This window comes from Cydia fagiglandana, chromosome 9 (assembly GCF_963556715.1).
Source record: "Cydia fagiglandana chromosome 9, ilCydFagi1.1, whole genome shotgun sequence".
Lineage (NCBI taxonomy): Eukaryota > Metazoa > Arthropoda > Insecta > Lepidoptera > Tortricidae > Cydia > Cydia fagiglandana.
Genome location: NC_085940.1, coordinates 19,368,910 through 19,383,506, shown reverse-complemented (window position 1 = coordinate 19,383,506; position 14,597 = coordinate 19,368,910). Strand labels below are relative to the sequence as shown.

At 36.2% G+C, this 14,597-nt stretch overlaps 2 protein-coding genes across 3 annotated transcripts in view; both read right to left on the bottom strand.

Moving 5' to 3' along the window:
* The window catches only part of LOC134667540 (prominin-like protein), a 494,736-nt gene that overhangs the window by 12,101 nt on the left and 468,038 nt on the right, over positions 1–14,597 (bottom strand). The window lies entirely within an intron of this gene.
* Positions 1,772–8,816, bottom strand: LOC134667557 (cytochrome P450 6B2-like). The gene is made up of 2 exons (XM_063524987.1): positions 7,014–8,816; positions 1,772–2,499 (listed from the first exon to the last, which is right to left on the bottom strand). The coding sequence occupies exons 1-2, from the start codon at positions 8,338–8,340 to the stop codon at positions 2,336–2,338; spliced, it is 1,491 nt and encodes a 496-aa protein (XP_063381057.1). The 5' UTR covers positions 8,341–8,816; the 3' UTR covers positions 1,772–2,335.

The window sequence follows — 14,597 nt, the reverse complement described above, 5'->3', positions numbered from 1 at the left end:
AAGATTTGTCTACATTACTGATTGGATTTTGTATGTAGCAAAGAATATAATACTCACTGTATGTAGTGAGTGAAAAGTGCGACGTGCCTACGTTCAATGCGTCAGTTCCGTCACTCGTTTTATCATGAAAATTAAGAAGAAAAGTATGATAGCAGGCATATAGCCCATATAAGTGAGACTATTGAGAGCAATGTTGTCAAGAATCCATCCAATCTGTGTATTAACCAAAATTATTAAATTTACCAACAACGCCTAAAGAAAATTAATGGCAAACATTACATTTGATCACATACTCGTACTACGCTATAGTGTAAACAACATTATTTGCGGTATTTGACGTCTGTCACTCACAACAGCAATACTACGTAAAATGTCTTGCACATCGAAATCACAAAGGAAAACAACTGCACTGCGAACGTTTACGTTCTACGTCTTTTTTTTTAATTTTAGGGTTGGCCGGACACCACCGTCATGAATCGGTAGTCGTCTAAATAAATCGATATGAATTTTTCATTTTTCTTTTAATAAAAATAAGGAAAAGGTGGGTAATTAACTGTAAATATGGATATATTTATCGTCACTTAACAAACAACAAATTTGACACAGAAATAACATAAATAAACTTTAAAATAGATCCCCAGTTAGTTTCAATTTTGACAGTGGGTGCGACCTACTCGGTCGGTGTATTAAATGCATTTAGCCTGCGGGAAAACCATATAATTCTAGCTTTATTTAAATCTCAAATAAAAATTCATTATACGTCACAATTCGATACCTCAGTCTACGTGCCATCCAATCGTAATCGCTTGCTGTGACAATCGATTTGCGTTAGTTACATCTCTATATACGTCAGTCATAATGTGTCAAATACCGCAAATAATGTTGTTTATACTATACATGCATCAATTATCCCACTTCATCTACTTACTCGTAAACCTGTTATGCGGTTTAAGCGTGAAGAGATAACAGACATACAGACAGATACTTAGAAATTATGCCTGATTACACTTAGCTGTCAGTGGCTTATTATATAGGCACCTACATAATTTAAAATTTTTAATTTTTAGCGTTCCGTACCCAAAGGGTAAAATGGGACCCTATTACTAAGACTTCGCTGTCCGTCCGCCCGTCCGTCTGTCTGTCACCAGGCTGTATCTCACGAACCGTGATAGCTAGACAGTTGAAATTTTCACAGATGATGTATTTCTGTTGCCGCTATAACAACAAATACTAAAAACAGAATAAAATAAAGATTTAAGTGGGGCTCCCATACAGCAAACGTGATTTTTGACCAAAGTTAAGCAACGTCGGGCGTGGTCAGTACTTGGATGGGTGACCGTTTTCTTTTTGCATTTTTTCCGTTTTTTTTTGCTTTATGGTACGGAACCCTTCGTGCGCGAGTCCGACTCGCACTTGCCCGGTTTTTTATCTAATTAATTAATAGATAGGGATTGACCAAGACAAATCTGCAACGATTTTGATAGCACACGCAGTGCAAGTGTTATACATACGTCATAATTTCATAGAAGTTTGACTTTTAAAATAACACTTGCTACGCAATATTATTAAAAAATCTGATATTATAAGAATAATAATAAGAATAAGATAAGAGACCGGTTCATGGGTGTCATATTAACTATAATTTTAGTTTTATTATATAATATTGTAGTTATAATGTGTTCTCTTATAATTTAGACGTAATAGTCCATGGCCCCGACGGAAGACCAGCGCTAACCTTTAGGCTAGCACCTACTGAGTCGGGACCATTTCGTGACCATGGTAGTATTACCTGTTGTTTTATCTATAAGTTTTGTCACGAATAAAAACATTCATCATGACTAAATGCGTGACGACCGCAACAACACACAGCAACCCGACGTGAGCGGGATTCATGTAGCTCTTGATGTATACGCGGTGCGGTTGATCCACCTGCATCACGTAGTTACGTGATCCAGCCAAATCCAACCGGCAGTGTCAGTCAGTGGAGATCAGATACTCGGCCGTCAGAAACGTGTGGACATTGCCGGCTGGATTTAGAAGTCTGCGAACGTCCCCTCAAATTATAAGCTAGCTAGGCTTTATTACCAAGTCTTTCATTGATTTCTGCAAAGCGATTCGTGGGTACCGGCGATGGCGATGCGACACGTCGTTTGGTGTTAGCAAAATATTACAGATTTATCTTTCTGAGGTTCCATATTAAAGCAATTTCAGCGAGGCGTCCGACGGTGTATAATTTTCTATGACGGCTAATCGGTGATCTCGTGGTGCTTTCCAAAGAAAACGAAGCGCCGGAAGCTCCGGCCCGGTCTAGCGTGAGTCATCCTTTATACAGGTCCTACCGCGGGTAAACATTCACGTATAGGGTCTTGTTAGGAGCGATCACGGTCCGATATGGGTCGTTAGAAAAGGAGCGAACGGTATTCTTGCCGGCTTCAAGGCGGAATTTTGAGAGCAATCTAATTATGCACACCGAGGACTGCACGCGTGCAAAGCGCATTCCTGAAATAGAGAGAGGTTGAATGAAACAGATAGAGTTAGACCAAGATCAGCCTGCAAGGATTTTGATAGCCCACGCAGTGCGAGTGTTATTTTAAACGTCAAACTTCTATGAAATTATGACGTATAAATAACACACTATACTATGCTGTCAAAGTCGTTACAGATTTTTCTTGGTTTCACTCTACTAATTAATTTAAAAAAAGTTTTAAAAATCCTGCCGAGAGTACATATTTAATTATCACATATATAGGACTATTTCGAAATAGCAATAAATAATTTGGCCAAGTCCGAGATAGCTCGAGGCATTTAGTGTTCCGTACGGCTACCGTCAGTTTGGCATTGACATAAACGATATCGTGAACGTAATTTACTTCCTATAGGTATATCTCTTTCGCACTAATATGTCAGTACGAGCGAGATACATAGAAAGTAAATTACGTTCACGCCCACGGTAGCGTTTATGTCAATGCCAAACTGATGGTAGCCGTACCGCTCGCATCGTTACATTTTACAGAGGTTGTTTCCCTATTTTTAGGATACCGTATTCAACTACACACACAGAACAATAGTACAAAGTGTCTAAGTGCGAAGGCCGAAGGCCGAGCTTTAGCAAAATGTCATCGTTTTATCACAGAGCAATAGTACAAGTGTCTAAATGTGAAGGCCAAAGGCCGACCTCCGCGTAGCCCGAAGGCCCGAAGCGTCCAGGATGTCAGTGCTTTAACACAGAACAATAGTACAAGTGTCTAAATGCGAAAGCCGAAGGCCGAGCTCCGCGTAGGGCCGAAGGCCCGAAGCGTCCAGGATGTTAGTACTTAAACACAGAACAATAGTATAAGTATCTAAATGCGAAGGCCGAAGGCCGAGCTCCGCGTAGGGCCGAAGGCCCGAAGCGTTCAGGCTGTCAGTTCTGTGTTTAACCACTGACATCTTGCAGGCTTCGGGCCTTCGGCCCTACGCGGAGCTCGGCCTCCGGCCTTCGCATTTAGACACTTGTATTAATTACCTGTGTTTAGAACTGACCTCCTGGATGCTTCGGGCTTTCGGCCCAATGCGACTTCAGCCTTTGGATCTTGCGACTTAGACACTTGTACTTAAAAATACTTGGAAAAGTTACGGGAGGCGCGCGTCTGTTGGACGCTTCGGATCTTCGAATCGCTCCTTCGGCCTTTGCATTTAGTTAGATTCTTGTACTATTGCTTTGTGTTTGAATACCGAAGTCGAGCATCTCGCGAATACTTGATTTATTATAATAATTTAGAGTAAGGCCAAGCGCGCACCACGATTTTTTGTCCTGCGATAATTTTGTCGCAGAAATGCAACGTATGTGTTTATATGTTAGTGCGCGCATATGCAACAAAAAAATCGCAGCGATTTTAAAATTGTGATTTGTCACATTTTTCCGCGATTGTTCGCGACGCGATTGTCGCAAAGTGAATTGCAGCATGCGGAGTTGTATGGCCCCGCGCGCACTATGATAATAAAATCGCACCCCGGCCGGACCTCAGTCGGCATTTCGCTCTCCAAACCCCAACACAGACTCCATTGGAGATGCAGGTGCCGAGAGCACCTGCATCTCCAATGGAGTCTCAAAATGAGACGCTAGATGTTGACCATTTAATTATGGAAATAGACGGGGATCACCTTTGTGTTATAAATGCTCAAAGTCATACAGCAATCGCATATTAAAGACACGTTTCATGACAAGCGACTGGTACGAAATCCATGTTGAGAATTAACAAATCGTCGACTTTTTCATCGCAGTGCGCGCTGTGAATTTCCTGCGATATATTACAGCGCGATTCTAAAATCGTGTCGCAAAAATTAATATCGTTGTGCGCGCTTGGCCTATAATACCTTAAATGTATACTCCTTCAATTTGAATTTAGAACTCATTATTATTTTTTATTTGATTTTGTTTCTAGTTCTATGCCATATACATATATAGACTTTAATATTATTTAGAACTGCTAAAAAACAAGATCGGGTTGCTTTAAATATTTCGTCAATTTTACCTTTGTTTCTAAAAACTGTGATATTTAACTGTCATATACTATTAATGTCTTCCAAAATTATTTTCTCGTAACAGGACTGAGGGGCTACCGCGAAAACCGAAATTCGCAATTTGCGGGGATTTTCTCTTTTACTCCAATGAAGGCGTAATTAGAGTGACAGAGAAAAATGCTCGCAATTTGCGAACTTCTATTTTCGCGGTTATAGCCCTGAATCTTGTTGCTCACCGATCCGTTCAAAAATATACATAAGTACTGAATATAATTAATAGATATTATAATTATACAATTAATACAGAAATGTAATGGTACTTAATGAAAAGGAATATTGTGTATATTGTTTCGACGAATCAGATACTCTCAATAAAATCTATACATGAGGCCAAAGCTGTTCATAAATATTAAATGACTTTATTATCTCTATACGCCTTACTAACTCTATGTGTCCTATTGTGGAAAAAAAAAACACAACGACAGTCAAGAACGGAATTCTTAATTTGAATTTTTCAGATTTTTGAGTTGCCTAGTCCATTGGTTGGAAAGCCCGTTCGAAATTGAAACTTATTTGCAATATAATAAGGTCGTATTTTGTATATCTCTCTCATACTTATAGTAGGCTATTGAGATAAAATTAAATATCCCACAAAAATAAGCAAGCAGAATTAAACTTTGTGTCAAAGACATAAGTCATAAATTTCAATGCCAAAGTTTTAACTAAGGATGTTTCGCGCCTAATATGAATTGACCAGTGTAAGCATCAGTTAGCTAGCCCTAAGCAACCAAAGGTCAAGCTGCAGTTGAAAAACTAATAAAGATAAAGTTAAGCTGATAATTTTCCCGCCGTCTCCATGCTTCTTTAAGTTGGGTATTGACTGGTCAGCTGTCTGTTAGCTATAGTTTTCGCGAAAATCGCCAGGACAGAGGTGAAAATTTTTGTATGAAAACTTGCAACTTTAAATGCATTTTTTGACGAAACTATTGCAGTCTAAAATGAAGTCAAAATCAGTCCATCGACTCAATTTTTTGCAAGCTTTCTAATGGTACCCCACACGATTCTTACAAATGAAAAAAGTTTCAGCCTACCCCTCTCAACCCCCTAAATTTCCCCCTTTAATAAGAAATAAGCAGTCTTGACTTATTTACAATATGAGTGGTGGTAATTGCTATAACTATTCCAAATTTTAGGTATCTATGTCAAACGGTCTCTGAGAAAAACGTATTTAACTGATTTGCAAGACCGAAGTGATCCCATAAGTGTTCCGTAAACAAAGTTTTGTACGGAACACTAAAAAGTTGTCCGGTGACACCTCACAAGTTTCACAATTGTTTTTATGCATTGATTTCTTTCCCTATCGCAACTTGGAATTTTTATAGGAAAAGCAAGGAAAGTTTCTCCATATCTCGATAAAGTAAGTAATTTAAAATAATCGACGGAATAATAACGTTCATAAGTAGAAGTAGAGTCTGGCTAGCGGCGGGAAATTAAAAAAATCTTGGGCTGGTCACACTTTGTGTAGTAGGAATTATAGTTTTGATACTAGAAAATATTTTTGATTTTCTGTGCACGTATAAGGTACGGATATAAGTTAAATATACGTTGACGTGCACTCAAAGTCAGCTCACGTAATTTTTACCACTATGTAACGTACAGTCAACGATATAACATATGTTAACATTTTCTCACCATATACCATTGTAACAAGGCGAAAAATGAAATGTAGTGTAAATAAGACCTAACTCGATAATACCGTAATATTAATCCATCACCAAAAAAATACATAAGTACTATGCCAAATATGTTAAATGCTAAGTATCAGAATATTTATAGAGCACCAACCTCCTGATTTGTTTACATTTGTTTAGGAGTTGTAAACATTGCAGTTTTTCGTTATATAACGCTACATGTCAACTTCGCACATTGTCGTAATTATTTACGAGCTTAAATAATAGTTTTCGAACCTCACTCAGTATAGATTTTATTAATTTTATTTAAAGTAAACCCCTTAAAAACCGCAAACAATTTGAATCATCATCATCATCATTCGAGAGGGCTTGGGCTATAGTCCCCACGCTAGCCCAATGCGGATTGGGGACTTCACATACACCTTTGAATTTCTTCGCAGATATCACTAGGTTTCCTCACGATGTTTTCCTTCACCGAAAAGCTAGTGGTAAATATCAAATAATATTTCGTACATAAGTTCCGAAAAACTCATTGGTACGAGCCAGGATTTGAATGCGCGACCTCCGGATTGAAAGTCAGACGTCATATCCACACGGCCACCACTGCTTAATGACAACAACAATAACATTTTGAATGAATGACATAAATTGACAACTGACTTTTACCTTTTTTTTAAATTATAGACAATTGGTGATACTACAACGAAATATCTGTCAACAATTTTTGGCAAGCCAGACTCTACTAAATACACTTTAGAATTACCTTTATATTGACATTAATTAAGTACATTTACATACATAATAAGTTTGTTTACTTACCAATGCAATGTCGCGGTCCAAGGCCAAAGGGCAAATACGCAAAGGGATGCCTGGCAGCTACGTTTTCTGGAGAAAATCTATCGGGATCAAACTTCTCCGGTTCTGGATAGTACTTCTCATCGTGGTGAATGCCGGAAACAGATACGATCACAACTTGATCTTTAGCTATTGTAGCGTCAATTCCTGGTAATTTATAATCGTTGGCAGCTTTCCTTTGTAAAGTATCCCCTATCGGGTACATCCTGAGAGTTTCACTAAAAACTTGATCTAAATATTGTAACTCATTTAAAGTGTCCATTTCTATTCTGTTGCTATGTCTCTCAAGGTATTCATCTATCTCATTTCTTAATCTGTCCTGTATTTTAGTGTCCAATGCTAGCTGGTACAACATGAAACCCATGGTCGAAGCTGAGGTCTCGTAACCGGCAGCGTAAAATACAAAGGCTTGTGCTTCTATTATACTATTAGTTATATCAATCGTACTGGTTTCTTCATCGCCGTGCTTTTTAACTACTTCAATTTGTTTTTTATTTTTCATTTCTAATATCAAATCCATAAAGTCTTTCCTATTTGACGGCTTTCCGTTTCTTTGAGTAGTTACAGTTTCGACGAGCTCTAAGTAAGCCGGGAATAAGGACATATTTAACTTTTTAAGGACACCAGGGAACATCATATCAAACTCAACAGCATAATTAGGGGTAAATATTTCCTTGTCGACTCTTTTTAAAGTTTGAACATCTCCACGAAAAGTGTCTATATCCAGACCGAAGGCGCACCCAGTTATCGTTGACATTGTGTACTTTTGCACTAATCCGTGTATATCTTGCTCGGGTGTCGTCGCTGTAGTATCACTAACATAATTAATAAACTTATCAGCTCGATCGTTGAGCAAATACATCATATTCTTCATCTTTGAATTTGTAAATATGGGTGAAAATCGAATTCTTAGTCCTCGCCATGTCTCTCCATCGGAGTGAAACAGGTTTTGTCCTAGCCCTTCTTTGCTGAACTCCAAACCTCGATCCACAAAATTGTCGAAATCTTTTACCAATATATGCTTTAAAATGTCGAGGTCTCGCACCAAGAGCGTTGGAGTTGTCATCCTGAATATTCCCACCACTTTCTCTCTTGGGAAACTTTCGTATATGTTTTTAAAAACTACACCCATTGTATCGTATCGCATGGCGGATCTATACATGTTTCCAAAAAATGGTATAGGTTTCGGTCCGGTAACATTTCGGTCCTTCCAATAAGAGAAAGTTCTTGTGAAGTAATAATACAGTACACTTAGAACGACTGCCAATATCACTACCGTAAGAAACACCATCTTAGTACAAATTTTGTTTTACGTATATCTTGTTACTGCTAGTAATGGCTACTCTACTCTGGTCTGTTGAATCATGTTATGTTGCATTCTTTTATATAAGTACTTTGTTATTAATAGCGCGTAATCTAGAATGGTGCTGTAGCCAGTCATATCAAGAAGTAAAAAGCGGCCAAGTGCGAGTCGGACTCGCCCATGAAGGGTTCCGTAGCAGCAAGTAACGTAATAAAATTGCGGTTTACGATTTATGACGTAGGTATTTAAAAAAACTACTTACTCGATCTCGCTCAAACCAATTTTCGGTGGAAGTTTGCATAGTAATGTAAATCATATATATATTTTTTTGTTTTATCATTCTCGTATTTTAGAAGTTACAGGGGGACACACATTTTACCACTTTGGAAGTGGCCCTCGCGCAAAGTATTCAGTTTAGAAAAAATTGATATTAGAAACCACAATATCATTTTTGATGACATATTCACACGTATGGGTTTGATGAATAAGCGCTGATGGCCTAGCGGTGAGAGCGTGCGACTTGCAATCTGGAGGTCGCGGGTTCAAACCCCGGCTCGTACCAATGAGTTTTTCGGAACTTATGTACGAAATATCATTTGATATTTACCAGTCGCTTTTCGGTGAAGGAAAACATCGTGAGGAAACCGGACTAATCCCAATAAGGCCTAGTTTACCCTCTGGGTTGAAAGGTCAGATGGCAGTCGCTTTCGTAAAAATTAGTGCCTGCGTCAAATCATGGGATTAGTTGTCAAGCGGACCCCAGGCTCTCATGAGCCGTGGCGAAATGCCGGGATAACGCGAGGAAGAAGAAGAAGAAGATGGGTTTGATGAAATATTTTTTTTGAGTTTCAGTTCTAAGTATGGGGAACCCCCACAATTTATTGTTTTTTTTTTTCTATTTTTGTGTGAATATCTTTATGCGGTTCACAGAATACAACTACTTACCAAGTTTCAACAGTATACAGGGTGAAATTTAAATCACTGGCCATATTCATTCCAGGCACTAGGTTACACTTAAGAGGGCGTCGAGGAGGGTAAATTTTCAGATTCTGTCAAATTACCCCATTTCACACACAAACGCAGCTCACGCACACTACCTCAATTTACTGGGACAGGTCAGTGACCCCTAATGTTTTTTTAAAGGTGCTGTTTCGAGTTTAGTGTTAACTACTGACCTTCTTTGAGGAATTTAAACTGTCAAAGCTTTCCTTTGTGAGAAGACAGAGAAAAAACACTTTTTATATATAGCTTTCCTTGTTTGTTCATGTTATGTCATAGGTATGTGACGTATTAGGTAATTAATTATTTTCGTTGTTGACTTTTGTATTAAGATAGGTACAAAACGGCGACGCTCTTAACTGTCCATCGGTGGACCTTATGCCTTTTGTAATAAGGTTTACGAACTGTCAGTTAACAGTGTGGTGGTGTGCGATGGTAGGTATGTGTTTGTAGACATAGACCAAATTAAACCTAGGAGTTTTATTATTAAAGATATAAGAAATCGTCTACTTTACCTACTCGAAAAAAGTGGACTCTATCTAAAATTATCCCTTCATTAGTTATAGGTCTTGTAACATTTTTTACAACTATAGACGCTTATTATATTTCACTTATAACTTAATTTTTAAAGCTCTGTTGATAATAAGGCTTTAAAAACATCTAATAAAATTCAGGTACTACACTTATACTTTTGTAAGTCAGTAGGTGATGCTTACTTAAAACTTATCGGGAAATCAAATAACTCATAATTACCTATATTAAAATATTTAAATTTACTAATTCATCTCATACGTTAAATAAGGCCCGGGACTGGGCCTTGTCATCCGCACCGACAGAGGGCCTTTTTAGCCCTACATAATATTAAAGAACTGTGTTCCGGATAGTATGGGTTCTGGTCCATGACGCGTCCTGAAGTAACTTATACAGGGTGTAATCGTTAAGTGTGGCCAGGCTACAATTCCGTAAATATAACAGATATCAGAAAACTTCAAATTGATATCGAAAGTGCGTTACCTAATGAGTAAAATTACATTAATAACATTTTTTTTAAATAAATGCAGAAATATCCCAAACATTAACTTCAAATCAAACCCTCCCATACATTTAGTACGACGACTCAACCCTCAAAGAACGTCGTTATCAAGTTTATTATCGCAAATAATGAATCTCAAGCAGTTTTATCTCTTACAACACCAACGTTCTTTGAGGGGTGAGTAGTCGTACTAAACGTATGGGTGGGTTTGAAGTTAATGTTTGGGATATTTTTGCTTTTATTAAAAAAATATATTAATGTAATTTTACTCACTGGATAACGCATTTTCGATATCAATTTGAAATTTTCTGATATCTGTTATATTTACGGAATTATAGCCCGGCTACACTTAACGATTACACCCTGTATATCATTAGATAATTCATAGCCTATATCGATAGAATAAATCGTTCTTATGAGCGTATTTGGTGGGCATCCCTTATTAGTAAAAAAAGCCTACTGCTTTATAAGAGGGTGGCAATGGTGGCAGAAACCCATTTCATTTGTAAAATTATCACCTGTAATTTATCTGTAAAATATTAAAAAATTGTATTCACACTTTTCAAATGCCAGATTCAGTTTTTTTTTTTGATGTTTAACTTTGGCCATAATTCAATTTAAATAGAAATCATCACCGCCACGCGCTACTAATTAATATTCAGAAAAAATATATGTGTGCCTATTTTTATTTTTTTGACATTTAGATTTTATTCTAGAAATTATAGACTTATAGTATTTTTTATACAATCTTTTTAATGTTTGACGATCCTTCTGTGAGATTCTTAGTGTTAAATTTGATATGTATAATAATCCAATTTTATTATGGAATAATATTAACATCAATAAATTGCTCTGATAATTAGATTAAGATTAATTACGATTCATAAGAGCTTGTTGCTAGGCCTACATGAATAAAGAATATTTTGATTTGATTTGATTTGAAAGTGATACTTTCCCTTTTTTTTCCGTTTTTTTTTTACTTTGAAATGAGCAAGATTTTGCAATTTTTTATTTAGTACAAATCACCACACTGTGATTGTAAAGGCCAAAATTGTCCTAAAATTACATATCATTATCATTTATTGTGCAAAAATCAGTTTATTTGTATGAATCGTTATACCTATATACGATTATTTAAAAACTGAATTCCTCGTCCCTAAATTATACAAAAATGATATATAACTTGCCCTAGTTGCTAAAAGCATGAAGAAATATAGCATAGATTGGACTTCATAGATTGGAGCCGACCATTTCCCCTCTTCCCTTATTTTTGGTATACTAAGCCACTAGTATTGGGTTGCCTATAATTATTTTTCTTTGAATGTACTCGTAAACCTCTATCCGTTAGTATGCGATTCATTAATGGACGCACCATGGCCCAAATCGGGACACGGTTCTTTAACACGTAATGTTAATAATCAGTGAACATCTTTAATTACGCTCAAATGCTTAAGTTTCAGTACAGGTAAAAGTACATATGAGCTGTACTTTTAATGGTTAGTACAATCGGCATCAAATAGAGAGTGACGGCCAAAGTGACCAAATATAGCTATAGGATCTAAATGTGGACGAATAAGGTCAGGTGAAGCATATAAGGCCCACCTTTATTTGAACTGAAATAGTTCTATTAATAATCAGGATATTATTACCAAATCAATGTTTCTTCATATACCAAAATAGTTATAAAAATATTCCGGCGCTTTTGAAAAATACACGTTTTATAAAAAAACCATACCATGTTGGTTCGGAACCGGGCCTTGTTACTTGCACTGACAGTTAAACACTGACTTGAACATAAGTTCAAGAATAACAGAAAATATTACCGGGCCTTATTAGCTTTTATCATGAATTAATTTCATCTTCAATTTAAAATGGTCTATAGTAAAATACGGCCTACATGAGTCATGGAAAAACAAATTGTATTTTATTTAGAAAGTACTTATAATATATGTTGTTCATAATCTTCAGTAAGCTGACTTCTAGGAGTCTATCTATTATAATTAATGTAGATTGACAGTTTACTTAGCAAATTGTACTTTTATACCTTTAGGTTTTATGTCGGAAATATTTCAGCCAATTTGTACTGAAACAAGCATTTGAGCGTAATTAATGATGTTTACTGATTGTTAATCTTAAATATACCTATTATGTAGGGCACTTAAATTATTTTAGCGGACTGAGCGGATATGTATGTTTGTAGACCACTTTTTTATTTAAATAATGAAATTGTAATTCATTCAAAAAAAGGTTACTACAATTAGGGATATAGATACCTCACCTACCTTATTACAAAGCATTACAAAAATGTCCAAAAGCCAAAGCCACGCTGATAAGACATAAGACCTCATAAATACCTATAAATAAACGTTCACTGAAAAAACCCTAAGGCATTTCGGATAAGTAATTATTTTTCGTTACTGAGTTATCGTTTTGCACCGAATATCAATGAAATAAAAGCACGTTAATTCGATACATACATTTATATAAAAATCGTCACATGGAACCAATATAGGTACTCGTAAACTTTTCAACTGATAATATAGCCACAAAAACTCGCTGAGACTGCAGGTCGAGTCTTGATTTCAATTTCTTGATGATATATCATTGAATTAACTTTCAAAGCACGTGATAGCTCTCAGAATAGCAACAAAACTGGTTGAAACTAAGAATTTTATTGCTGATATTATGTGAACAACATTGCTTCGTCTTCATAAATAAAATTTTAATAATTTATATTGTGAACGTTAAAATGTGAAGAAATTTGTTGATAAATTGTCTATCTAGTATATTGACATTATGTCATATATGTTTTTAAAATGACGTAATATGAATGCCCGCACAATGAAAATTTATTCCAATAAGATAAAACAAATCTTCAAACTTTTTTCATTTTTAGTGAATTAGGAAGAAACTAATTACACTGATTTGGTTGTGTTCGTATATTTTTTAAATAATTTGTTATATTTTTAAAGTATTATGACTTATGAATAAAAACAAATCAAAATTTTAATGACTCTGGATCTCCGTGTGACATTATTCATTTACCCTATTTATTTTGAACACAGTTTTTCACTGGTATCATCATTCGTATACGGATATGAATTTATGTCATAAATGAAATGTCAAAATGGGAGATTTTAAGTACGCGTCCGCTCCGGACGGCCCACAGCGGGCATCTGATTCAAAGGAGAATTTGACAGATATGGCGGATGTATGGAAATTTTACGAAAGTTTACGTTTACGATTGAATTTCTCTGTTGTCTTTAAGAGGAAAAATAGGAAAAGCCTGATTCGTTGTAGTCCAGTTATCTGGCTTTCGAAATCACTCGATTTTATAGCATGAGCATCGAAATTTTTATACAAATTTTACTAAACGCTGACACTCGTTCATCTCGTTTTAGGTACAACTTTGCATGAGTGTATTTATTATATTGTAAAAGTTTTCAAATTTTCAAGGGTGATTCGTTGTAAACACACTCTTTGGGATAATAATGATATTTATTATAAATTTTTTTATCAAGAGATGTGGACGCTAGCGACTAAACGGTGACTGCCTTTTTCGCTGATTTTGCTCGATGCAGCGAAAAAAAAGAGTACATTTTTTTTTAATTTTCATTTTTCAATTTTTAAATATTTTCCACGAGTCGTGGTCACCCTATTACCACAAATGTAAACAAACCTAATAGTAGGTTTTAACAACAACATCAGCAAAACCCTTATCTGACCTTCACTAAACCTTATAATCGTTGCAATAGGGTCCACCTAGTTAGTGTTGGCGATGGTAGGCAGGTTTATCAATTTCGAGGGTAGTCTAAACCATTCCGCGCTAGCGGTAAACATAACGGTTAGCATAAATGATTAGTCACTCGTCACTCGCCAACCTTAAAATAATAATCGCGCGCGTACTAAGGTTTAAAAAAATGTTTTCGAACCGGGAATATTAGGAAATGGTACGGTGTTATTTATTAAGTGGTGAGTGTTTACGTGGTGCACAAAGATTATACGAAATGGAATCAGTTCCACGCCTTCGCAGACAAGGATTGAATCCAATAAGAGTACCATCTCGTGGGACTTTCGTTAGTTGCGTCGACTTTTAATCAAATGTAAGTACATAAGTTCAATTTTTAAATACGCCTGAATGCAAAGATTCCTGACCTAGTTTTTACTCATTGTTTTTAAGCCACGGACGTTTTGTTAATAATCATTAGTCAGA

Bases quoted from the DNA above. Each gene is read 5' to 3' on its own strand.
- LOC134667557 (XM_063524987.1), bottom strand. From the start codon at position 8,340: ATGGTGTTTCTTACGGTAGTGATATTGGCAGTCGTTCTAAGTGTACTG. The intron at 2,500-7,013 runs GTAAGTAAACAA...TCTCTATTTCAG, and splicing joins TGGACCGCGACATTGCATTG to GAATGCGCTTTGCACGCGTG.